This window comes from Uranotaenia lowii, chromosome 1 (genome assembly GCF_029784155.1).
Source record: "Uranotaenia lowii strain MFRU-FL chromosome 1, ASM2978415v1, whole genome shotgun sequence".
NCBI classification, from domain to species: Eukaryota; Metazoa; Arthropoda; class Insecta; order Diptera; family Culicidae; genus Uranotaenia; species Uranotaenia lowii.
Window position 1 is genome coordinate 46215532 of NC_073691.1, and position 26023 is coordinate 46241554.

Consider the following 26023-nt stretch of genomic DNA (forward strand, 5'->3'; position numbering starts at 1 on the left):
AGAGAGAAGTTAGGGTTTCACTTGAAACTACCGGCAACTCTCTTTGTCGTCTCAGCGGCTTCTGGTTTTCGATTTACCCCCGATCCAGACTTCCTGGCTTTCGACAAACGTTCTCCAAACACTTTAATTACATTTGTAACGGTTGATTTGGCAACTTTTAGCGATTTTGCCAGCTTTGCGTGCAAGTAGCTCGGATTTTCGCGATGCGCGAGCAAAATTTTGATACGCTGCTCTTCTTCCTTGGACGGCATTTTGACAACTGAAGAGTGAATTCCAAAATCAGAATAGGAGCAACATTCTACACACACACACACACCTTCAAAATGCGGGGTGTTCAGGTTTTTTAAATGTAAAATTGAAAGAAATACGTCAAGGTGATATTGACCAAATTTTGACCGTATCACCCTTTACCTTCGAAACGACGAATTATTCAAAAGAGTAAAAATCCTGGGAAAAAAGCCCGTGTACTTTATCTGACGGGTTTGCGCCGGGGGTCTCCAGATTCTTCCCGAAATTCAAATTTAAAATGACTTCATGTATCTACAGATTTTGAAAAATATATTTTCTTGAAAATATTCAACCAAATTTCAAATACACATAATTTTGTCATTTTTAACGGAAATCATAAAATAGCATTGTGATTTTATAAGATTTTCATACAAAATGTATTAAAAAAAACTATTTTTAATCTCCAGATGAAAGTTGCAACATAAAATGGGCTACAAAATTGTTTTTTTTTTCGCTGAAGATTTGGTGATGTTGACGGTAGCTTTGAACACTTTTGAAGCTTATGTACAACTTTTAATGTAGAATTCTAGGAAAGTAAAAATCTGCAAAATCACGTGTTTTAAAGTCGCAAAATTAACCAAATTTGAAATTTTGATGAGATAATAAAAAAAAATCGCCATATATCAGTTTAAAAATAATAATTCAAAATCGTTGGATGCCTCGAAAGTTCAAATCTGAGGCGGTCTAACATTCACCACGTAAACAGATCTGGCATAACAATACGATGGGTCCATCACGCAAGTGGTTTGTATTTTCATTACGTGGATTATATTCTTCGCACAGCGAATCTGAAAAACAGGTCGAAATATCCTTGATTGTTACCTAACCTGATAGAGAAATGAAAGTGAATTTAACTTGAAGTTCAAGAGTTCAAGTTTACTTACGAACGTGCCCTTGCTTCAAGTTTGGCTTGACACAAACAAACACAAGGCCGGTTAAACATCAAATCGGGTAAAAACAAAATGTAAACAGTCGTACCAGAACACAAAAGGAAACGAAATATTGAACTTAAAATAGTTAAACAATGTAAGCTAACTTTTTAGGTATAGGTAACCAAAGTCGATAGGTAGTGTTCATAAGTTAATGAGTGAGTTGTAAATTCTGTTGTTGTTGCCTCTAATAACATATTCAGTGAGATGTCTTACTCTAAATTTATAATTTGTAGATTCACGTTCACCAGTAGGAACGACTCACGACGTCGCCCGAAGTCCCATATCTGGAAGCCTCCCTTGGGGTCAGCATTCGAACCTGTTTCGGGGATGAGCGAGGTTATCATTCGCCAATAAAAGACCTGCTCATCAGCTGATAAGGCCAAGAAAACAAAATCCTCGACCATCCATGCGGTAGAGCAGAGGCAGCTCAGGATTCAATTTCGCCTGGCTAACCTTTCGCGTCCAAATTGGCCATCGGAACGGTCGTGTCTGCTGGCTAAGGTTGTGTAGTGTTGCTTCCGCCGTGCAAAATTCTGGAATCTCGATAAGGAGAAAAAGCGAAAGCTGCCCGGGCTGTAGTCAAAACAAAACATCGCGATAGCTCATCTGCTGCTGTGTGCCTTCGTAATCGGTTATCATTAACACATTCGCGCGCGGCTTCATATTTTTATTCGGTGAGGAGACCGCGTTTTGTTGAGTTGTGTGAGAAATGTCTGCACTTTTGCTACTGGGTCGAGTATCGTGGTCGTCGTCGTCTGGAGTTGCGTCTCTCGCTTGCTCTAATGGCGTCTCGTCCGGACTGTCGGCATCTTCTGTAGCCTGCTTTGTGTTGGATAAACGGCGTCGCGCTTTCAGCAGCACAAATACCAACAACAGTAGTAAGGCCAAGGACTGGAAGCATTCGCAAATTGCATGCGGTAGTCGCCGGCACAGTGAAAATCGCGCTATTTCATCATCCTCATCCAGTGGCTGTGGCTCATCAACATCATCATTCAAGGGATTCTGCCCAAGTTTGGTGCGGTCAGTTCATTCATCAGCCTCAGCATCAGGAACACTCTACCGTGCCAGTCTACCGAAAACGGCCAAGGTATGTACGGGGTTTACACGTGTATTTTAATGGGATGGAACTGGTTGGGTTTAGTTGCTAATATTTTTACTCAATTCGCTGATAAGGGAGAAAGTGCCTACTTTGTAAAACCATGCGCTCTACTGTGGGAGCACTACCGTCAAATGTAGTCACTTCACCCCCACCGACTCGTGATTTAAAATAAAGCCTCAAGTTTCACCAAAATTTTTGGTTTGAAATTTTATACTTTTTTTAATTACATTGCACATGGAATTTAATTTATAAAAAAGAACTATTTTAGGGCATTTCAGGGTGGGTAACCAACTTAATGTTTCAATCTCTAAGAGCAATTCGCAAATGGCAATCATCCATGTGTTCTATCGCCGAAGCTTGCGTATCACCATAGCGAAGTTGCGATGATACGATTTGATTGTTCTTGCGCTCTGGCTAATTGAACGACTGGCGATCGGATGAGCTCGCGAAAATAAATAACGCTATCAAATTTCGAGTTCGTTTGCTACGGACAGACAAATGCTTGCTGTGATTTTGTTTCTTCTTATGATTACAAAATCAAAACGACTAAAAGCGAACACCTTCTGCGATAGTAAGAAATTCATAATATTGTTTTCGTTGTACGTTGCCTTGTTTACAGATAGTAAGAAAAAATGTTAATGCCTGTGAAAGATTTTTCGTTGAAAAAGTTTATTTCATGCTGAAATTATATGTCCCCTTTGTCGTGATTTTACGATTTTTATGAATCTCAATTCAGAGATTCACTCAGACACGTCTGTCACTCAAAAGAATAGATCAATGAATGAATTTGTTTCGTATGTTTTGCCTAGTGATGCCGAAATAACAAACGTTGCCATAGAAATTTATTTTATTTATTTTCAACTCTTATTTTATTTTACTTTTGATTAAATTGATTTATTTTATGCATATCCTTCATCTCATCTCTACATTCCTTCCCACCTTTATTCTCAATTAAAACTTTTTACGCATCGACTTTTTTTTAACAAAATTTTAATTCCATATTCTACATCTTTATCCTTCATCTAATCTCTAAAGTCCTTCTCAACTCTATTCTCAATAGAATCTTTTATTTACAATTTTTTTTTCTTCAAAAATACAAAATTTAATATTCCAAATATCCCTCATCTCAATTCTACATTCCATTCCCAGCAGAAGTTTTTCAAATCTGAAAATTTTATTAATTTTCTGCATATTCTTCATTCAATGCGAAAATATTCTTCTCAAAAGCCTTCTCAAAGTGTGCTTTTCCTGTCACTCTGATTTTGTTAACCAGAGCCGGAACAATCGGAAAACATTCTTAGTAACAGCTTTCTCAAACTGTGTTTTTCTTGTCACTCTGTCTTCGATAGTATTCTTAGAAACAGCCTTCTCAACCAGAAGGTAAATTCAAAACAAACAATCAGCAACAGTAGCCTTAAAAATCCAAAGTAAAATAAAAAATCAACAGCCGCAGCCTCAAAAATCTTCACTTCCTAAGCCAATTCAGTGTTTTTCCACTGGAAAGGCCAAATCAAAGTAAACAATTAGCAGCAGCAGCCTTAAAAATCTGAGCTTCTAAAGCCAATTCTGTCTTTTTCCACCAGAAGGCTAAATCCAACCCCCTGGCAACTTGACGTTTCCCATACAAATCGCGTGTGCCAGTTTTTTTCTGGTTCTCTGGTTCTGTCAAATCGAAAATCAAGCGACTTAACATGTCGGAAGGACGCATATTGCAATATATTCTCTTTCAATTGATTCAACTAATAGAAAAAATTTTCGAATTCAAAATTTTTAGCTCAGTTATGTGTAAAAACGATCTGTTTTCAATAATTAAGTCGATGCAAACGACTCACAGACGTAAATCTGTGTGCCATTTATTAGGTCTAAAACTTCTGGACTGATCAAAATAAACCACTGATATACGGCAGTTTTTTTGAACAAGCGTCCCTTCCACCGAAACTATTGTGAACAATCGTACACAATAAATGTAAAACAAACAATACCACAACAATCATCAAGTGATTTTCATAAACTGCGATACATATGAAAATTTTAGAATGGCAAAACATTCACATTGTAGCAGAACATTTCCTGTTTTATGGAAAAACTGTTCCTGTACAATAAATAAATAGGTAGATTATTGAATGTGTATAATAATTTCGGTAGAATCTTTTTTCCATTCATTCGAAAGTTATGAATTTGCCTGATTCGTACTACATTTGATGATGTGCCCTTTCCATACGCATGGCTCGAAAAGTACGTAAACAAGCGGTACACCTGCGACATCTGCGATTTTGAATCAGGCACACGAAACTCGCCAGAACTGTCAAGTTGCCAGGGGGTTGGCTAAATCATAACAATCAGCAGCAGCAGCCTTAAAAATTTGCACTTCCTAAGCCAATACCCACTACACAGTAAACGAAAATTACCGAGTTCGGTAATTTTTTTACCAAAATCCTAACATGTGTAAATCGTTAAACTGTTCGGTAATTTTTCGGTAAAAAATAAACGAACATTGGTAAATCGATTCTTCTTTTCCCGATGCTCGTTTATTTTTACCGAAAAAATTACAGAACAGTTCAACGATTTACACATGTTAGAATTTCGGTAAAAAAATTACCGAACTCGGTAATTTTCGTTTACTGTGTATAGCCAATACAGCCTTATAAATCTGCAATTTCTAAGACAACTCCTTTTTTTCCACCGGAAGGCCAAGTCAAAGCAAACAATCAGCAGAAGCTGCCTGAAAATTTGTGCTTCCAAATCCATTCTTTTTCACCGCAAAGCCAAACCAAAACAAACAAACAGCAGCGACAGTCTTAAAAATCTGCGCTTCCGAAGCCAGAAGTCTTTTTCCACCGGGAAGAATAATCATAACGAGCAATCAGCAGCAGCAGCCTTAAAAATCGCACTTCCTAAGCTAATTCCGTCATTTTTCTACCGGAAGGCTAAATCAAAGCAAACAATCAGCAAAAGTAGCCTTAAAATCTGCACTTTCTGACCCAATTTCGTCTTTTTCACCGGAAATCAAAATCAAAGCAAACAATCAGCAGAAGAAGCCTTACAAATTCTGCGCTTCTTAAGCCAATCCCGTTAAGCCGTTTTTTTCACTGGTAGGTCAAATCAAAGAAAACAATCAGCAGAAGCTGCCTGAAAGTCCACGGGAAAGCCAAACCAAACAGGAGCAACTGTCTTGAAAATCTGCGCTTCTAAAGCCATTCCGTCTTTTTCCACCGGGAAGCAAAATCATAACGAACAATCAGTAGTAGCAGTTTTAAAAATCTGCACTTCCTAAGCCAATTCCGTCTTTTCAGTGGCCGAATTAGAAACAAATTTTTCGTAGCAGCAGCCTTAAAAATTTGTGCTCCCTGTGCCAATCTGTCTTTCTACCGGAGGCCAAATCAATACACACAATTAGCAGCAGCAGCCTAAAAATTTGCACTTCCTAAGCTAATTCCGTCATTTTTCCACCGGAAGGCTAAATCAAAGCAAACAATTAGCAAAAGTAACCTTAAAAATCTGCACTTTCTAAGCCAATTTCGTCTTTTTCACCGGAAAGCAAAATCAAAGCAAACAATCAGCAGAAGAAGCCTTAAAATTAACACTTTCTAAGTCAATTTCGTCTTTTTTACCGGAAAGCCAAACCAAAACAAACAAACAGCAACGACAATCTTAAAAATCTACGCTTCCATAGCCATTTCGTCTTTTTCCACCGGAAGGCCAAATGAAAGCAAAAAATCAGCAGAAGAAGCCTTAAAATCTGCACTGCTAAAGCAATTCCGCATGTTTCCACTGTAAGGCCAAATCAACACACACAATCAGCAGCAGCAGCCTTAAAAATCTGTGCTTCCTAAACTTATTCCGTATTTTTACCACCGGAAGGTCAAAACAAAGCAAACAATCAGCAAAAGTAGCCAATTTCGTCTTTTTTCACCAGAAAGCAAAATTAAAGCAAATAATCAGGAGAAGAAGCCTAATAAATCTGCGCTTCTTAAGCCAAATTTGTTGTTTTCCACCGGTAGGCTAAATCAAAGTAAACAATCAGCAGAAGCTGCTTGAAAATCTGCGCTTCAAAAGCCATTCCGTCTTTATGCACCGGAAGGCCAAATCATAACAATCAGCAGCACAGCTTAAAAAATTTGCGCTTCCTAAGCCAATTCGGTCTTTTTCCAGTGGCCGAATCCAAAACATTTTTTTCGTAGCAGCAACCTTAAAAATTTTATTTATTATTTTCGTTAAAAATCAGTTAACTCGATTGATGCTGAACAATTTTATGATCAGTTGTTTTAATTTTTTTGAACTTGATCCTGATCCTTGAACCATTTACAAGTGATCAAACAATTTTCATTCCGGGATAAAAAAAAAGTTTACCTTTATAAGAATTTAACACCAACTAAAGTGGATTGTTCATTAGTTAACGACAAAACAAAAAGAGAGTTAGTTGTCTTTTTCTAGTAAAAGTTTCATACGCATTTTGAAAAAAAAACGAATTACACAATTTTTGGCAATTTCTGAAAGGCAGCTGTTGTGTGGATTAATTTGAATAAAAAAATCACCAGAAGGCGAGTTGTGAGGACAGGTTGAATTAAATGTATAAAAAACACCTCAAAGCGAGTTGAGAGAACAGATTGATGATCAGGTGGGTTGCGTGCTATGTGGTTTATCTATAGGTGGGGACAACCAAAAACTTTAGTATTATTTCGTTGTATTCATACAGTTGTTTATGAACGATAGTGACGTAACGCCATCACAGAGTCAAGTATTAGGCGTTCAAATGTAGCCATAGAAACTTATTAGGAGGAATGTTTGGGACGCAAATAAAGTTGTTTATTATTTAGAACTCATAGCGTCGTCGTACTAGGCGTAAGGAAGAAAAAGCGCAAATAAAAGGGTGCTTTGATTGTGATATTTCTAATAACATGAAACGCTTCATGTCGTCGCTGAATGGCGACTTCAACGTCGAGACGCTTATGAACGTTTGTGACGTAGCAATCAAAACATTGAAATAACTGATTCTCACACTCGTGCAAGGGTGATCTTGTCCCTATTTTTAAATAATCCACATAGGGTTGAGTGAACAACTTGAAATAAATGTATAACCATAAATCTCAACCCGAGGACAGCTTGGCGATCAAGTTGATCGGGAAGACAGCTTGATATGAATGTAAAACAAATTGAGAGATCAGCTTGGATATCAAACGGATGAGGAAGACAGCTTGATATAAATGTTAAAAAAAATACCTTGATGCAAGTTGAGAGAACAGCTCGGTGATCAAGTGAATTGAGAGAACAACTTTAAATGAGTTTAAAAAATCACCTTAAGACGAGTTGAGAGATCAACTTGGGTATCAAACGGATTAAGAAGACAGCTTGATATAAATGTTAAAAAAATACCTTGATACGAGTTGAGAGAACAGCTTGGTGGCAAAGTGGATTGAGAGAACAGCTTGAAATAAGTTTCAAAAATCTCCTTAAGGCGAATTGGGAGGACAGCTAGGGGAAAAAGAAAACTCAATTGGTTTGAGAGCTCAAGTTGGAATAAATGAACAAAAATACACGTCAAATCGAATTGAGAGGACAGCTTGGTGAAATGGAAACTCGAGCGAGTTGAGGAAAAACAACGTTGAAGCGAGTTTAGTTGAGAGAACAGCTTGGAATTAACAAAAAATATCACCAGAAAGAGTTGAGAACAAAAACTCAAGCGGGTTGAGAGATTACTTTGAAATAAAGACAAAAAAAATCAGCTTAAAAGGAATTGAAAGGACAGCTTAGAGGGAACGAAGTCTCTAGCATGTAAGAGGAAAGTTGTAGTAAAGTGTAAAGCGTCATTCTCTAAAATAAAAAGAACAATCGTATTCCACAAATACTCCAACATCCAAAATATCCTCGAGCTCTGACTCAACGAAGAACGAGAGCGATCTCGAAAAATATTTTCCCTATCAATTGGAGTGCGCATAACAACAAAATACGTCAGCAATCCTGCTCGGCTCTCCACTGCTTGATTCTACTGTGTCCGCGACAGTGTCGATCGGCAGGAGGTCAATGATTAGAAATGTTTACCAAAACATCACCGACGGAGTGCCCTTGATTTGATAAATGTAACCATTCTAGTTACTACACACATTTGGTCGTATTTATTTTTACTACTAGAACAGAAAACATGAACCGAAGAAAGTGAACATCAACGAAAAACAAAATAAGTAGGTATAGAAATGGGGAAAGGTTCATATCAGCTAGAGGACTGTGTTGCCTTGTTGAACATTATCAGTGCAATGGTCGTAACTTCACATAGGTACTATTAGAGAGGAATCACCAAGTCACTCGAATGCATTCAGTAACGAACCATTCTAGTGAAAGGTTCCTAGAAAAGTTTTCTAATCCTCTATTTTTTTCTGAAGTAAAGATCACTTAACTACACATAAGAAAAATGCCTGTTAATGGTCGAGCCAAAGTAAGCCTAAAGTAGTAACTTTATAGTAAATTAGTAAATTTTTGAAAATTATCCAATTTGTAATCAAATTTTTTGCTTGTTGCCTAGATGTCCGGTAATGCGAAGTTGTTGCACGAAAACCTCTGGGAGACGGACCCGGAGCTGATGGGGCTGATAAGGAGCGAGAAGAAGCGGCAAACCCGGGGCCTGGAGATGATTGCCAGCGAAAACTTTACCTCGCTCTCGGTGCTGCAGTGTTTGAGCTCCTGCCTGCACAACAAATACTCGGAGGGGCTGCCGGGGCAGAGGTGAGTTAAAAAACCTGACGTTTTTTTTATCAGAAAAAAGAAAAAAAAATTTGACGGCCTTCGGCCGGTATTCAATTCTTGTTTTGATAAAAAAAAAACGTTTTGTTTACGAATTTTTCTATTTGGAGTATCACGTTCACTTTTTTATGGCGACGATAAAGTTGACCTCATACTCCAAAGTAAAAAAAAAAGTTTAGTACCAAATTGCTCTGTGTTACTATTCTTACAAAAAGTAAATTGGGATTTTTTTTTTCAAATTCCGTCACCTTAGAGAGTGATCAACTCTTGCGAAACATAATTTAGAGTAATATTTAAACGGTGCACCTGAATTTAAATTTTGAAGCAAATTTCTTTCAGAACTAATTTTTTTTAATCTGGAGTATAAGGTTCCCTTTTTAATAGAACCCAAAATTAAGTTAAATTAAACCGCATCAAACAAATGTGATCAATAACATCATCACTCGATCGAGAAAGCCCCCGGTCAAGTTTGTTTTGTAAATATCTGTTATCTGTTTAGCACACACAAGCCCTTAGTACCGATTACCGCTTAGAGCGCTTATCAACCGGTAGTTGGCAACCGATCTAATGGCACCATTTATATTCCCGTTTCCAACACAGATACTACGGTGGCAACGAGTACATCGACGAGATCGAGATCCTGGCCCAGAAGCGAGCTCTGCAGGCGTACCGTTTGGATCCGGAACAGTGGGGATGCAACGTGCAGCCGTACTCCGGTTCGCCGGCTAACCTTGCCGTCTACACCGGGTTGATCGAGCCACATGGCCGTATTATGGGGCTGGATTTGCCGGACGGTGGTCACCTGACCCATGGCTTCATGACGGCCACCAAGAAAATCTCGGCCACATCAATTTTCTTCGAGAGCATGCCATACAAGGTGGACCCGAAGACGGGCTTGATCGACTACGATAAGATGGAGGAAGCCGCGCGTAACTTCAAGCCCAAGATCATTATTGCCGGTATTTCGTGCTACTCGCGCTGTCTCGATTACAAGCGCTTCCGTCAGATTTGTGATGCCAATGGGGCCTACTTGTTTGCGGATATGGCTCACATTTCGGGTCTGGTAGCTGCCGGAGTCATTCCTTCGCCGTTCGAGTATGCCGATGTAGTCAGCACAACCACTCACAAATCGTTGCGTGGACCACGTGCCGGTGTTATCTTTTTCCGCAAGGGCGTCCGCAGCGTCAAAGCCAACGGCGATAAGGTGATGTATGATCTGGAATCGCGCATCAATGCGGCCGTGTTCCCAGGACTGCAGGGAGGACCACACAACCACGCTATTGCCGGTATCGCAACCTGTATGCTCCAGGCACAAACCGCCGAATTCAAAGAGTATCAGGAACAGATCCTTCGTAATGCCCGGGCCTTGTGCGAGGGTTTGATCAAGCGGGGATACGCCATCTCGACCGGTGGCACCGACGTCCACTTGGTGCTGGTAGATCTGCGACCGGATGCCATCACCGGTGCCCGGGCCGAATACATCCTGGAAGAAATCTCGATTGCCTGCAACAAAAATACCGTTCCGGGAGACAAGAGCGCCCTGAACCCGTCGGGCATTCGGTTGGGCACTCCGGCTTTGACTACCCGTGGTTTGGTTGAGGCCGATATGGAAGTGGTAGTAGATTTCATCGACAAAGGTCTTAAGTTGTCCAAGGAAATTTCCGCCGTTTCGGGTCCAAAGCTGGTCGACTTCAAGCGGGTGGCCCATGAGGATCCGGTTCTCAGTGCTAAGGTTCAGGCGTTGAAAAAGGAAGTCGAGGCCTACAGTGAAAAGTTCCCGATGCCAGGCTATGACGAATTTTAGGGGACCATCTAGAATGGAACTACTCTAGATGTTTAGGCTATTACCTATGGTACAAATTTGACAGTTTAAAAAACTGTACAATCTGATTAACACTGTTTGAATAATCGAATAAATCCAACAGCAAGTTTTCAAAAATAGCAAAACTTGCAAATTTAAACGAGTTTTCTCAAGCTTGTGGTAGTTTGTATCATTTTAATTCTTATTTTATCACACTTCCTGCGAAACGCTCTTAAAAAGGGATGAATGACTTGAAGAAGTTAAAATGCAACCAAATAAAAAAAAACTCTATAAAGGCCTTCCAGATTGCTACCTTATAATCTTCGTTAATAGAAGAGTTCTTGACCTAATGTTTGTACAAAAATGTTAACAAGTCGTCCACATACACGGCTACAATCAAAATCGATTTATTTTCTATTTTGAAGTAGACGCAAGTGTCGTATCTGGATCGCTTCAGATCAGTTTTTCGCAGTTGCCCATCCTGCTTCTGGTTCCATACACGACTTGCCTGCTTCAAGCCTTATAATGCCTCCTTTAGTCGACACGATTGATTCGGATGAGCCTGATCTACAAAACCTTCGGGTTGCTCCATGTAGATCTCTTCCCCGTCAAGGTCACCTTGTAGGAAGGCTGTTACTGCATCCATTTGATGTATTTTCAGGTCCAAGCGAACAGCAGCAGCCATCAGGTAACGAACGCTAGCGTATCGAACAACTGGGGAATAAGTTTCCGTGTAATCGACACCCTCGACTTTTGAAAAACCTTTGATCACCCATCGGATGACCCATCAGAATTCGTCTTCACTCGATAGACCCATTTGCACTTCAAGACCTTACTCCCGCTGGGCAAGTCAGCCAGCTCTCAAGTACCATTTTTAATCAGCGACTGATATTTTGCTTTCATGGTCTCCTTCCACTGCAAACCGTTAACGCTCGTCAGGGCTTCGTTCATCGTTTGGGGATCAGTCAAAGTATCCTGAGAGGAGGGGGAAACCTTTTTAGGAAAAATACCTAATCCCATACGAAAATCTCGATACTTGCCTGGGAGTAAGCGCTCCCGCTCACTGCGCCTTACCAACAATGATATAATAGACTGGTTGGGTTGAGAATGAGTTAATCAAGAACTTCATAAGTCAAAGGTTCCAACAGTTAGACCAAGTGGAGCGGATTCGTTTCGCTACTCTCGCCACAGACGGTCGTGTGTCATTTTGCTAACGTGAGTGCATCGCGAAAAGTTGAGAAATTCTTATAGTGAAGGTGCGCAGTATTTCTTTTGCCTGGTGCTTTCGGATGTGCAACCCATCAGTGATCCGATAAATTCGGTTTTGCGTCCCGTTAACGGATAGTGGATGGGATAATCGAGAGTTGGTTTTTCAATCTCGTGTGTCGTAGTCGCCATCTTCCTCACCGGCTCAGGCAAGTCGGTTTTGCTGATTGGTATAGTCGCCCGCAAACAAAGCCGAACAAAGAAACACGTTTTGGTGTGGCAGAAGGCACGGTGTGCCAAATAAGTATTTTTTTTCCAATAAATTGTTTTGTTTTCTTTTTTGTTTTTACCTCTTCTTTCCTTTTCGTTGGGTTATTCTATTGCTTATTTTAATTGGTTTGGTATATTCTATTGCTTATTCACCATTATTATAATTTTAATTTAATCATAATTAATAATTTTGTGTCATATTAATTAGATCTGGTTTCGCTCTCTACCCAAACCCGTTATGTCGGAACGCAACCGCATAACGGATGACGACGGCGAGGACGATAAACATCCCCCATTTCGGGAAAAAATTGTTTCAAAGGAATTAAGAATTGAAAGTTATTCCCCCAACCCCCCATGTATGTTTCGGACACGGAAGATTCACCTTCCCCCGTTTCTCATCCTATTGAAAAACTCTTTATATTCGGCACTCCCTCCTCTGCTACATATCAAGATAAATCCTCCCCTGAAAATGTTGCAACATTGCCGGAACCTCCCCCTCGTCGTCGGGTTTACCAGAATGAATCGACGGGACCGTGGGTAGTGTACTTCCGGTCCAAATCGAAACCTTTAAATATAATCTCGATTTCCCGAGACCTCGACCGATCGTACCCTTCCGTAGTCAGCTACCAGCCGATGAGTCGGAACAAAATGCGCGTTGTTGTTGGTAGCTTGAAGGAAGCAAACGCCATTGCTTGTGACGAGAGATTTACGATCGAGTACCGCGTTTACGTTCCCGCTCGTGACGTGGAAATCGACGGAGTGGTAACCGAAGAGGGTTTGACCGTCGATGACCTAATGGAATCAGGGGTTGGCCGATTCAAGGATCCTGCTCTTCCAACGGTCAAGGTGTTGGACGCGCGACAATTAAAATCAGCATCTGGCGAGGGGGAAAAACGAAAGTTTTCCCTGTCGAACTCTTTTCGGGTTACCTTTTCCGGCACTGCACTTCCTGATTACGTTGCGATCGGGAAGGTTCGTCTACCTGTGAGACTTTATGTGCCTTCGGTCATGTTCTGCCAGAATTGCAAGCAGTTGGATCATACGGCCGCCTACTGCTGCAATCAGGCACGCTGCTCTAAGTGCGGGGAGAAGCATGAGGAAGATTCGTGTACAACACCAGCAGCAAACAGGTGTTTGTATTGCACTGGGGAAGCATCTCATGCTCTCTCGGCGTGCCCTAAGTACATATCGCGCCGGGAAAAAATCAAAACTTCTTTAAAAAATCGAGTAAAAATGTCCTATAGAGACATGGTTCTGAAGTCTTTGCCAATCGTCTCAGAGAACCAGTTTGACCTTCTAAGTGATTATGAGTCCGAAGGGGAGGACCCATGTGAAGGAACATCAACTGGGCCATTTTCAAAAAATAATGTTTCACAGGCTCCAAAAAGGAAACGCATCACTAAGACACAAACCAGATTAGCTGCCAGCAAAGTTAAAATTAACAGAAATCCTCAAAGTGGAAATAGTAATTCTACCCCTCCTATTCAAAGTCCTCCGGGTTTTAATCCGTCCCCGAAGGACTTTCCTCCACTTTCTGGAAAGTCAAAACCCCAGGCTATCCTTAAGAATCCAGGCCCATCAGTAGCTAACAGGAATGCAACAATTCCCAGAGAAACTGCATCTGACCCATCGTCAAATGGTTTTCCCAGCTTTTCGGCTGATGGTAAGATGAAATTCTCGGAAATTGTTGCTTTCATCCTGGACTTTTTCAGTGTACCAGCAGGATGGAGGACTATGATAAATATGTTTGTACCCCTTTTGAGAGAATTCTTGAAAAAGAAAGCTCTCACTATGACCCTCATCGCAGAAGCAATTTCTTTCGATGGATAATTCATCCAATGAGGGGAGAGTAGACTGCCCCAAATTTGTATGGGAAATTCAAAACCTGTGAAATGTTATGCGCTGCAGGTTAAAATTGATCCTTGGCCTAGTACAAGATCTCATGCCAAATTTGGGCCAGATCGGATCACGGGAAGGGGTCGCTCAACGAGCCTGAAGTTTGTATGGGATTTTGAGACATTTTGTTCGGGAGAAACATGAAAAAACCAGTTTTTCATCAATAACTTTGGTTTCCGTCGGCTGATTTCTTTCAAAAACGGGTTTTCTTAAAGCCTAGATTATGAAAAATATTTCATCCGAAGACTGCATTTCAAAAAGAGTTAAGATAAGAAAGTTATAAGGCTTCAAAAATGGGTTAATTTTTTTAAGGATGGTATTCATCACTGTTAATGAGTCGAGACGGTCGAACATATTGACGCCTCATTAACAGTGCTGAATACCACCGTTAAAAAAGTTAGCCCATTTTTGAAGCCTTATAACTTTTTTATCTTAACTTTTATCGAAATGCAGTCTTCGGATGAAATATTTTTCATAATTTAGGGTTTAAGAAAACCCGTTTTTGAAAGAAATCGGCCGACGGAAACCAAAGTTATTGATGAAAAACTGGTTTTTCATGTTTCTCCCGAACAAAATGTCTCAAAATCCCATACAAACTTCAGGCTCGTTGAGCGACCCTTAAACGTAATCCGATCTGGCCCAAATTTGGCATGAGATCTTGTACTAGGCCAAGGATCAATTTTAGCCTGCAGCGTATAACTTTTTCAAAAGTCGGGTCATTTGGGGCAGTCTAGGGGAGAGCAATTGTTTCGGTATTGCAATGGAACTGCAGAAGTATTTTACCAAAATTAGACCCATTTAAAATATTGGTACACAATTTGAATTGTGATGTGTTCGCCTTATGCGAAACTTGGCTCTCTCCAAATGTAGATTTTCTCTTCCACAGCCACAACATAATTCGCCTGGATCGAGATGGGCAAAGAGGGGGTGGCGTTCTTTTGGGGATCAAGAAATGTCACTCTTTCTATCGTATTCCCTTACAACCATCTCCAGGTATTGAAGTCGTCAGTTGCCAAGCTAGAATTAAAGGCCAAGACCTTTGCCTAGCCTCGGTATATATTCCGCCAAATTCAAGCGTGAGCCGGAACCAATTGGCGAATATTCTTTCACTTCTCCCAGAACCCCGGTTAGTTCTGGGAGATTTCAACTCCCATGGCGTGGGCTGGGGTAGCTCACGTGATGATGATCGTGCTAACATTATTTATGAGCTGTGCGACGACTTCAACATGACTGTCTTAAACAATGGGGAAGTGACTCGAATTAATGGATCCCAAACACAGCATAGTATTTTAGATATTTCTTTAGCTTCTTCCTCTCTGAGCTTGGATTGTACGTGGAAGGTAATCCAAGACCCTCAGGGAAGCGATCATTTGCCTATCCATATTTCTATCACCAGTGGTCGTAGTCCACCCGAAGAGATCAATATTCCTTATGACCTCACAAAGAATATTGATTGGAAAAAGTATGCATCGGGTGTAAGCGAAGCCATCGACTTAATGGACGAACTGCCTCCGGAGGCAGAGTATAGTTTCATCTCCGGGACGATAGTGGAATGTGCAATCGGGGCACAGATCAGACGAAACGAAAACTCGATGATCCTGAAGAGACCTCCTACTCCGTGGTGGGACGGTGAATGTTCTCGCGCGGGAAATGAAAAGCGCAAGGCGTTTGTCGAGTTTCGCAGAACCGGATTGCCAGAGAAGTTCCAACGTTACTTGGCCTTGGAACGCAAGTTCAAGAACCTGATCAGGGGCAAGAAACGTGGGTACTGGCGGCGATTCGTGGATGGGTTATCTCGAGAAACGTCTCTGCGCTGTAACCGTTCGTTACTTCAAATAATTAAATGTTTCTTCGACCCATTTTTAAATTCAACTACATCCCTGGTGAGATACTCGCCAAAACAAATCGTCGCTCACGGGTTCCGTCCATTTTACCTCCCAACCATAATCCCGCACGCGGAGACTTCTCTCCCGAGAGATGCCCAGGGGCGTCGGATGAACACTTTTTTGTTACTGCGAGGAAGTGTTATCGACCAATCAACGTCGTACACGTCCAATAAAGTTGATGACGTAATGGTTGGTGCGACGGTTGGATGAATTTTGTAAAACTTGCTAACATGTTGGCCTAGCAAGTGCAGGTCTTTCCGTTCGTGAACGTCCCAGAGCCAAGTAGTGCGCGTCGTGTGTTAGAGTTTAGAGTAAATTTAAAAGTTGAATTTGTTAAAGTGGTGTGATGAAAACTAAATTAAATTACTAAATTACAGGTTAAAAAAGCTAAACAAAACGAGACGTTCACAAATAAAAATCTATTAGTCGATACAAACGGAAAATTAAAAAGTGTCTAACATGCATAAAAGAGGTGTTAGCGAAAATAGTACGTTACATGCGGTAGTTGTGTTAAAATTAAAACTAAAATTAAGTCTTTCTATACTAGGCAGCTACAACTAAAGCTTAAAAATTATAACAAGCAACAAGTTAAAAGACATTAAACCGTTTTAGGTGTAAAAGGTAACAGTAAAAAAGTTATACTTGGAAAATGTGAAAAAACATGTGTTCTATAAAACAATCTTTATTATATTACACAGCTAAAAATCCTAAAAACGGTACAACAAGAAACTGTGAAACACATTAAAACAAAGCTACATAGAAAAAGGTAAAATTTGTAAAAAGCATACATGTATATTGTAAATTGTGAAAATAATAATTGTAACAAAACACGTGGTAAAAAAGTATGACGTCACAGGTTTGTAATCACTCTGTGTAGGTCCAGAGGGCCTTTTTCTTTTGTATTTCACAGCTCAAGCTCCCGGTCTACTTCGTAGGTTTGCTGTCGGGGCCAAAACCAAAACGGCCAGCGAAAGGACATAAAAATCCAACGTCCTACCGACGACCTAACCTCACTCAAGGTCACGCAACAACCGAGGCATCAACCCGAGTGGTATCAACAACATTTTGACTTCGTTTCGGGACGCCGAAACGGGTTCGAATCTGCCGAAGAAGCTGCCTGCGGAGCAAATAATCTGCATAGACCGGAGCCTTGAAAAGTGTTGCAAAACTGCACTTACATCAATCGAAGAAAACCGCAAGTATAAAAAATAGTGACGTCTCATATTTAGGGCCCATGCTATCAATAAACCACAGCATTGTAATTTGTAAAATTAGCCCGCCTGTGTTAGTATTTATTTGGTGGGATTTACAGCCACTTTTTGCTTGATCGTTAAAATTCCCGTTGTCCCATGCCTCCCTCTGAGATGTTCCACTGAAAGTTCTGCATTTTGGTCTCTGACAATTGTCAAACAATTATTTTCGTATCGTCCGACACCGGTTGGTAACATGCGAGGTACCACTCGTATTTGTAGCATTGATTTGTTCCCCGCTTTATGGACATCCCTCTTTGAGTTTTAATTGGAGCTCAAGAGGAAGCAGCCCGTTGTGTATCCCACTGCATACGACCCTGAGTCTCAAGAGATCCCACAAAAACCACCCCTATTTTGAATCACCCACCCGCTGAGCAACCGCGAGTTACAATTGGCGCCCGCAAAAAAAATATCAAATTTTTCACGACGGTTACATCTTCCCAAACCCCGGGAGGAAGGAATAAAAACAGTTCCTGTTTAGACTTTTAAAACGTTCTCCAAACGATCGAATATTCGATTTATAAAAATATTTTTGGTGACAATTTGTTGCACGAGTCTAGTTTTTCTGACTGAAACTTTATTACAATTAATTAACGACCTCGTTGATTGAATTGTTATCATATTAGAACATTTTTATGAGTTAGAGTTTAGAAGGTAGAAGGCAAAGAGAAGCTTTCACGTCCCTCTTCTATTCTAAGAAAACTCAATATTTACCCGATTTATTATATTATTACATTATTAACAGAAACGAACCCAAATTTGATTTTCGAAATGGATTTAGAAATTGAGAATTTATACCGAAATATGATGGTTCATCATTTAGATAGAGAGGAGATAATGTATGAACTAATTATCCGAGCAGTAGAGTGCACTGAAAGGGATTCCAAAGCAGCTTTGATGAGACGTCTCAAAGATCGTCTTAAAACAGAAAGAAACGAAACGAATCCGGATATAGATGTCACTCGTTCGAACCAAAGCGTTGACGAAGAGATTGCGCGAATTGACAGAGAAGTTAAACATTTAATTGATTTGTTGGAATGTAGAATACCTTTTGATGGTATCCGAGATACCCTCAGAACCAGGCTAGCACATTATTATGTGAGATGCACTAGAGTTCTGGAAATAGCGGAAGTTGAGGCCGATTTGAAAGATCTCGACCGGCTTCAAGCTTCAATTAGAGAGAACATTATTTCTTTTTTTTCACCGTTTGCATCACTCCAGAAAGCACAATCAGCTTTGATGGCTAACATTGCGAGCTCGTTAGCAGAGTTGACTCTAGCACAAAACGCTAAGTCAAAACCCAAGAGAAAAGTACACAGCAAGAAAAAGAATAATGCTGAAACGGAACCGGAAAATCCTGAAAATGAATGTTTAGGGGATCGGGAAACAGAAATTGAAAGCTCGGAAGAGGAAGGAGCGATCGGTTTTAGTATTAGGGGCGAAAAATCACCAGATTCACCGCGAATTCTAAAATCCGTTAGCAATAAACCGCGAATTCAAAAAACCGTTAGAAACGTGTCGCGAAACCGGATATCGGATTCCGAGGAAAACGAACAATTTGTAAACCGATTATCACTCCGAACGAAAACCAAAAACCTACCTTCCCTTCTCGATAGTTCCGATTTTCACAATACGGATTCAGAATCGGATTCTGACGCTAGACCTATCCAACCTCGACGCCGCGAAGAGAGATCGCCGCAGCAGTTTTACCGTTCGCGTAGAGGCCGGCCAGTTTCCGATTGGAATCTCTGGTACGACGGCAAGGATAACGGCCAAGGCTTGATGGGTTTCTTGCGTGAAGTTGAGTTTACCGCGGATTCCGAAAACGTTTCTCGACAAGAGCTTTTCCGATCAGCTATTAACCTCTTTCGAGGCCCCGCGAAAACGTGGTTCATGTCCGGGATTGAAAATGAGGAGTTTACTTCATGGAAGCAATTGGTCCGCGAAATTAAGAACGAGTTTCTTTCTCCCGATCACGATCACGCGAGTGAAATGCGCGCAATTGCGAGAAAGCAGGGTCCGAAAGAAAAGTTTCAAAACTATCTTACTGAAATGATCAAAATTTTCAACGGTTTTACTAAACGTCTCACGGAGAAAAGAAAATTTCAAATTATCTTTCGAAACATGCGATCCGACTACCGGGGATACGCAATCGCGTCCAAGATTGACAATCTTGCCGATCTCAAAACGTTTGGTCGACAGTTAGACGCGACGTTTTGGTATAAATTTCAAACGGTCGATGAAAACCCGCGAATGCGTAACCAAGTTAATGAAATTTGTACCGGAACGAAACCAAAAACGCGAATCGAATCAGAAAAATATCAAAAGTCTCGCTATTTTTATGGTAATTCTAAAATTGACTCCGGAAATGAAGAAATGAAGCATAAAAGAGGGTATAAAGATACAAACAAGACAGCTCAGGAAACATCCTTGAAGAAAGTTGCCACTCCTGATGGTTTGGAACTTTTACTTTCCCAATATTCTCCACTACCCGAAGGTATCTGCTACAACTGTAGGCTCAAGGGCCATCACCATAAAAATTGTAACAGGCCTTCACATGTTTTCTGCCATCGATGTGGTTTCATGAATTTCGAGACCAACAACTGCCCATTTTGTTCAAAAAATTTTCGCAAAACTGCTTGAAAGGGCAAGCAGTTTCTCAAAACCTAGAAAAACCCTTAGAAAATACTGCCCATTCCATTGATTTGGTCCAATTGGGATACCAAATGGTCAATCCAACCGATTATGTCCAATCAAATCCAACAGAAGTAAACGAATTGCTCCTAAATTTCAAAAAAGATGGTCGCCCTTTTGCCAAAGTGTCGATATTAGGCTTACCGATTGTTGGTCTTCTCGATAGTGGCGCAAATAGAAGCGTGCTAGGCTCAGGTGCCGAACATGTGATCGAAACCAGTCGTCTTCAAGTCCATAAAACATCCCTAGATGTTGCAACGGCAAACGGACAATGTTTAGAAGTCTCAGGCTATGTGAATGCCCCTGTGACATTCAACGGTTTGACCAAGATGGTGAGTTTGTTGGTCATTCCCTCTCTGAAACAAAATTTGGTGCTTGGTTCCGATTTTTGGGACACATTTGGGATTGTACCCTCACTGCTTGCCACCTTAGTTGAAGAAGTTGATTGTCCACAGGAAGCACCACAGTTGTCTCGAGAACAACTATTAGAATTGGAAGAGGTGAAACAATTATTTAAAATTGCCGTTGACGACAAACTTGACGCCACCCCATTGATTTGTCATCGAATCGAGCTGACCGAAGAAGCGAAAAAGAAACCACCGGTAAGAATCAATCCGTTTCCGGTATCACCAAAGCGACAAACGCAAATTGATGCTGAACTAAACCGAATGTTGGATTGCGGGATCATTGAGAGATCTTACAGTGACTGGGCATTAAGACTGGTTCCAGTTGACAAAGCTGACGGCACTGTAAGACTCTGCATTGATGCCCGCAAACTCAACGAAGTAACAGTCAGGGATTCGTATCCACTTCCGCATGCCGACAGAATCTTGAGCCGATTAGGCCCCTGCGAATTTATCTCGACAATCGACTTATCAAAAGCCTTCTTACAAGTCCCCCTTCATCCAAAATCAAAAAAATATACAGCGTTTTCTGTATTAGGTCGCGGCTTTTTCCAATTCCGACGTATGCCCTACGGTCTAGTTAACAGTCCAGCAACGTTGGCTCGTTTAATGGACAGGGTACTTGGCGGCAGTGAGTTGGAGCCGTTTGTGTTCGTTTACCTCGATGATATCATCGTGGTAAGCGACACATTCGAGGAACACCTGACTCGACTCCGCGAAGTAGCCTCAAGATTAAACGTAGCCAACTTATCAATCAATATTACCAAGTCTAAGTTTTGTGTTTCCGAAGTTAGTTACTTGGGTTACATTCTTAGTAACCATGGATTACGGCCAAACCCTGATAGGGTCGAATCCATCGTTAACTACGAAAGGCCCAAGTCACTTCGAGCCGTGAGAAGGTTTTTAGGGATGTGCAACTACTACCGAAGATTCATTGCGAACTTCAGTGCAGTTGTACAGCCCCTAACAGATCTTCTCAAGGGGAAACCAAAACTCATCCAATGGAACGATCTGGCTGAGAGAGCGTTCGTTACAATAAAGGAGCTATTAATTAGTACCCCTATTTTAACGAACCCTGACTTTCACAGACCATTTTGTATTCATTGTGATGCTAGTGACTTGGCAATAGCTGGAATGTTAACCCAGCTGTACGACGATGGCGAAAAACCTATCGCGTTTTTCTCACAAAAGTTGGGAACTACTCAACAACGATACTGTGCCACTGAAAAAGAGGCCCTTGCAGTTCTTAAATCGATAGAGAAATTCAGGTGTTATGTAGAAGGATCAAAGTTTACCGTTTATACGGACGCATCTGCTCTTACTTATATCCTAAGAAGCAGTTGGAGGACCTCTTCGAGACTGTGCAGATGGAGCATTGAACTTCAACGGTACGATATGGAGATCAAACACCGGCGTGGCTCTGACAACGTGGTGCCTGACGCTCTATCTCGTGCTGTTGAAGAACTCAATGCTTCACCTGGCCTGTCTAATTGGTACCTCACTATGGCTGCTAAAGTCAGAAAGAACCCCGAAAATAACAAGGATTATAGGCTAGAAAACGGTATTTTGAAACGATTTATATCCTCCCCAGAACCCATTACGGACTATCATTTCTCCTGGAAAATTTGTGTCCCTCCCGACATGCAGGAACAAATTTTGGCAGAGTGTCATGACGATTCTTTACATCAGGGGTGCGAGAAAACGCTCGCCAGAATCAGGAAACTTTACTACTGGCCCAAAATGGCACAGCATGTAAAGTCTTATATTGCTAAATGTTCTATTTGTAAAGAATCCAAACCTACTAATCGCTCTCAACACCCTCCAATGGGGAATCAAAGGGTTGCAACAAAGCCTTTTCAATTGGTAGCAATCGATTTCATTCAATCCCTCCCCAGGAGCAAACAAGGGAACTCCCACCTATTCGTTATAATGGATATTTTTTCTAAGTTTTGTCTTCTTCTACCCGTAAAGAAAATTGCGACCTCCCAAGTGTGCAAGTTACTTGAGGAGAATTGGTTTCTGCGATACTCCGCACCCGAATACTTAATTTCTGACAATGCCTCGACGTTTCTTTCTAAAGATTTTAAAACATTTCTCGACAGATACAAAGTACGTCACTGGACGAATCCACGCCACCATAGTCAATCCAATCCGGTGGAAAGACTTAACCGTACCATTAATGCTTGTATCAGGACCTATGTGAGGTCTGATCAAACACAATGGGATACACGCATACCGCAAGTAGAACATGCTTTAAACAGCACTCCGCATAGTGCTACAGGATTTTCACCGTATAAAGTAATCTTCGGACATGAAATCGTGAATTCGGGCGAAGAGCACCGAATCGATAGAGACGAGAAAGGAATTTCGGATTTGGATCGACAAGATCAGCAATTACGAACCAATCAATTTATTTGCGACTTAGTAAAAACCAATATAAGAAAAAACTACGAGAAAAATAGTAAAAACTACAACTTACGTTCAAAAACTTCTTCTCCAGTGTACGAAATCGGCCAGCAGGTTTACAAGCGGAATTTTCGCCAGTCCTCTTTCGCCAACAGGTATAACGCCAAGCTAGGTCCGGTGTACCTTCCCTGTACGGTGCTCGCAAGAGTTGGTACAAACTCGTACGAGTTGGCTGACTCCTCCGGAAAACCCATTGGTGTTTTTTCCGCGACTGACTTGAAGCCCAGCACCTGAAAAGAAAAGAAAAAAGAAAACAACAACAAAGTAACTGTTGACTAACTTCGACGATACATAAAACTTACCAGAACCGATTTCCGGGGCTGATTCCCTTCCGTCCTTGGCACTGCAGGCCCTGGTATGTGAAGACCGGAAAAGGCTCGGCAACGTATCCATCCATCGCTTAATTTACGACGTCGTTCGGATGAGTTTTGAAATCCCTTCATTGTAAAAACTGTATAGATGCTCCTGTCAATTCGTCACTAGTTGAGGCACTTCCGGATTTTTCCTCCTGCAGGTTTAGCTGAAAAACGAAAGAGAGATAGATTAACAACAAAATTTACCTAAATACTGCCATAAATAGCGCTTTCGAGGACTTTTACCGTGAAAATCAACCAAAAACTGTTTCGAAAAACCATCAGCTTCTACTCCAATGTTTACATTTGAAATATTGATTCTTCTTATAATCTTGTTCACTGTTCGACTGATGTCATGAGTGACTGTCAATAAGTGAGTCCTACTGAGTTACACGATTCTGTTCCAATCATATGCTGATTGAGAAGTAGACTGATCGTGATTATATCGAACCGAAAGTAAAATTTTCATTTTGTTTCATTAAAATGAGAATTGATTCAAAGGACTGTTGCATTCATATCCCCAATTACAAAATGAATGATACTTCATTCATTTTGAGAAGGGATGATGAGGTAATGTAACCGTTCGTTACTTCAAATAATTAAATGTTTCTTCGACCCATTTTTAAATTCAACTACATCCCTGGTGAGATACTCGCCAAAACAAATCGTCGCTCACGGGTTCCGTCCATTTTACCTCCCAACCATAATCCCGCACGCGGAGACTTCTCTCCCGAGAGATGCCCAGGGGCGTCGGATGAACACTTTTTTGTTACTGCGAGGAAGTGTTATCGACCAATCAACGTCGTACACGTCCAATAAAGTTGATGACGTAATGGTTGGTGCGACGGTTGGATGAATTTTGTAAAACTTGCTAACATGTTGGCCTAGCAAGTGCAGGTCTTTCCGTTCGTGAACGTCCCAGAGCCAAGTAGTGCGCGTCGTGTGTTAGAGTTTAGAGTAAATTTAAAAGTTGAATTTGTTAAAGTGGTGTGATGAAAACTAAATTAAATTACTAAATTACAGGTTAAAAAAGCTAAACAAAACGAGACGTTCACAAATAAAAATCTATTAGTCGATACAAACGGAAAATTAAAAAGTGTCTAACATGCATAAAAGAGGTGTTAGCGAAAATAGTACGTTACATGCGGTAGTTGTGTTAAAATTAAAACTAAAATTAAGTCTTTCTATACTAGGCAGCTACAACTAAAGCTTAAAAATTATAACAAGCAACAAGTTAAAAGACATTAAACCGTTTTAGGTGTAAAAGGTAACAGTAAAAAAGTTATACTTGGAAAATGTGAAAAAACATGTGTTCTATAAAACAATCTTTATTATATTACACAGCTAAAAATCCTAAAAACGGTACAACAAGAAACTGTGAAACACATTAAAACAAAGCTACATAGAAAAAGGTAAAATTTGTAAAAAGCATACATGTATATTGTAAATTGTGAAAATAATAATTGTAACAAAACACGTGGTAAAAAAGTATGACGTCACAGGTTTGTAATCACTCTGTGTAGGTCCAGAGGGCCTTTTTCTTTTGTATTTCACAGCTCAAGCTCCCGGTCTACTTCGTAGGTTTGCTGTCGGGGCCAAAACCAAAACGGCCAGCGAAAGGACATAAAAATCCAACGTCCTACCGACGACCTAACCTCACTCAAGGTCACGCAACAACCGAGGCATCAACCCGAGTGGTATCAACAACATTTTGACTTCGTTTCGGGACGCCGAAACGGGTTCGAATCTGCCGAAGAAGCTGCCTGCGGAGCAAATAATCTGCATAGACCGGAGCCTTGAAAAGTGTTGCAAAACTGCACTTACATCAATCGAAGAAAACCGCAAGTATAAAAAATAGTGACGTCTCATATTTAGGGCCCATGCTATCAATAAACCACAGCATTGTAATTTGTAAAATTAGCCCGCCTGTGTTAGTATTTATTTGGTGGGATTTACAGCCACTTTTTGCTTGATCGTTAAAATTCCCGTTGTCCCATGCCTCCCTCTGAGATGTTCCACTGAAAGTTCTGCATTTTGGTCTCTGACAATTGTCAAACAATTATTTTCGTATCGTCCGACACCGGTTGGTAACATGCGAGGTACCACTCGTATTTGTAGCATTGATTTGTTCCCCGCTTTATGGACATCCCTCTTTGAGTTTTAATTGGAGCTCAAGAGGAAGCAGCCCGTTGTGTATCCCACTGCATACGACCCTGAGTCTCAAGAGATCCCACAAAAACCACCCCTATTTTGAATCACCCACCCGCTGAGCAACCGCGAGTTACAGCGCACACTTTGGCAAACAGCACGAAACATGCGTAATCACACTCCCTCGAACGAAAGTGAGGAAAGTTCGAGTTCCGAGAGTTGTGAGAGTGAGAATAGTTCCGAAACCGAGGATAAATTCTCGATGGTCGAACTTTCACTTGCGCTCTGGTCCTGCAACAATTCAGCTCCCGGACTGGACAGAATCAAATTCAACTTGTTGAAGAATCTGCCAGATTCCGCTAAAAAACGTCTATTGAATTTATTCAATAAGTGTTTGGAGCTGAACTTTGTTCCGCAAGACTGGAGACAAGTGAAAGTCATCGCCATCCAAAAACCGGGAAAACCAGTTTCTGATTACAACTCGTATAGGCCGATTGCAATGCTCTCGTGTTTCCGGAAATTGCTCGAAAAAATGATTCTCTTTCGGCTGGATAAATGGGTTGAATCAAACAATCTGTTGTCAAGTACACAATTT

The 26023-nt window shown here is 40.8% G+C and overlaps 1 protein-coding gene and 2 long non-coding RNA genes across 6 annotated transcripts; all 3 read left to right on the plus strand.

The window, feature by feature from the left end:
* The first annotated feature begins 1475 nt into the window (after positions 1 to 1475).
* On the plus strand, positions 1476 to 11015 carry LOC129739525 (serine hydroxymethyltransferase). 2 transcript variants are annotated; one of them, XM_055731008.1, is made up of 3 exons: positions 1476 to 2307; positions 8837 to 9036; positions 9655 to 11015. In XM_055731008.1, the coding sequence occupies exons 1-3, from the start codon at positions 1930 to 1932 to the stop codon at positions 10856 to 10858; spliced, it is 1782 nt and encodes a 593-aa protein (XP_055586983.1). In that variant the 5' UTR covers positions 1476 to 1929; the 3' UTR covers positions 10859 to 11015. The 2 variants fall into 2 exon arrangements, with proteins under 2 accessions (XP_055586983.1, XP_055586990.1); XM_055731015.1 differs by lacking the exon at positions 1476 to 2307 and adding an exon at positions 8602 to 8749.
* A 5098-nt stretch (positions 11016 to 16113) lies between these two features.
* On the plus strand, positions 16114 to 17734 carry LOC129739625 (uncharacterized). 2 transcript variants are annotated; one of them, XR_008735919.1, is made up of 5 exons: positions 16114 to 16424; positions 16491 to 16600; positions 16661 to 16734; positions 16812 to 16879; positions 16991 to 17734. It is a non-coding gene; the product is annotated as an uncharacterized LOC129739625 (long non-coding RNA). The 2 variants fall into 2 exon arrangements; XR_008735918.1 differs by having other exon boundaries at positions 16114 to 16600.
* A 5188-nt stretch (positions 17735 to 22922) lies between these two features.
* LOC129739615 (uncharacterized) lies at positions 22923 to 25547 on the plus strand. Of its 2 annotated transcripts, XR_008735914.1 has the most exons (5): positions 22923 to 24237; positions 24304 to 24413; positions 24474 to 24547; positions 24625 to 24692; positions 24804 to 25547. It is a non-coding gene; the product is annotated as an uncharacterized LOC129739615 (long non-coding RNA). The 2 variants fall into 2 exon arrangements; XR_008735912.1 differs by having other exon boundaries at positions 22923 to 24413.
* Positions 25548 to 26023: the final 476 nt, after the last annotated feature.

Coding starts and splice junctions, on each gene's coding strand:
- LOC129739525 (XM_055731008.1), top strand. CDS start 1,930: ATGTCTGCACTTTTGCTACTGGGTCGAGTATCGTGGTCGTCGTCGTCT. Junction 2,308..8,836: donor GTCTACCGAAAACGGCCAAG/GTATGTACGGGG, acceptor CTTGTTGCCTAG/ATGTCCGGTAATGCGAAGTT. Junction 9,037..9,654: donor GAGGGGCTGCCGGGGCAGAG/GTGAGTTAAAAA, acceptor TTTCCAACACAG/ATACTACGGTGGCAACGAGT.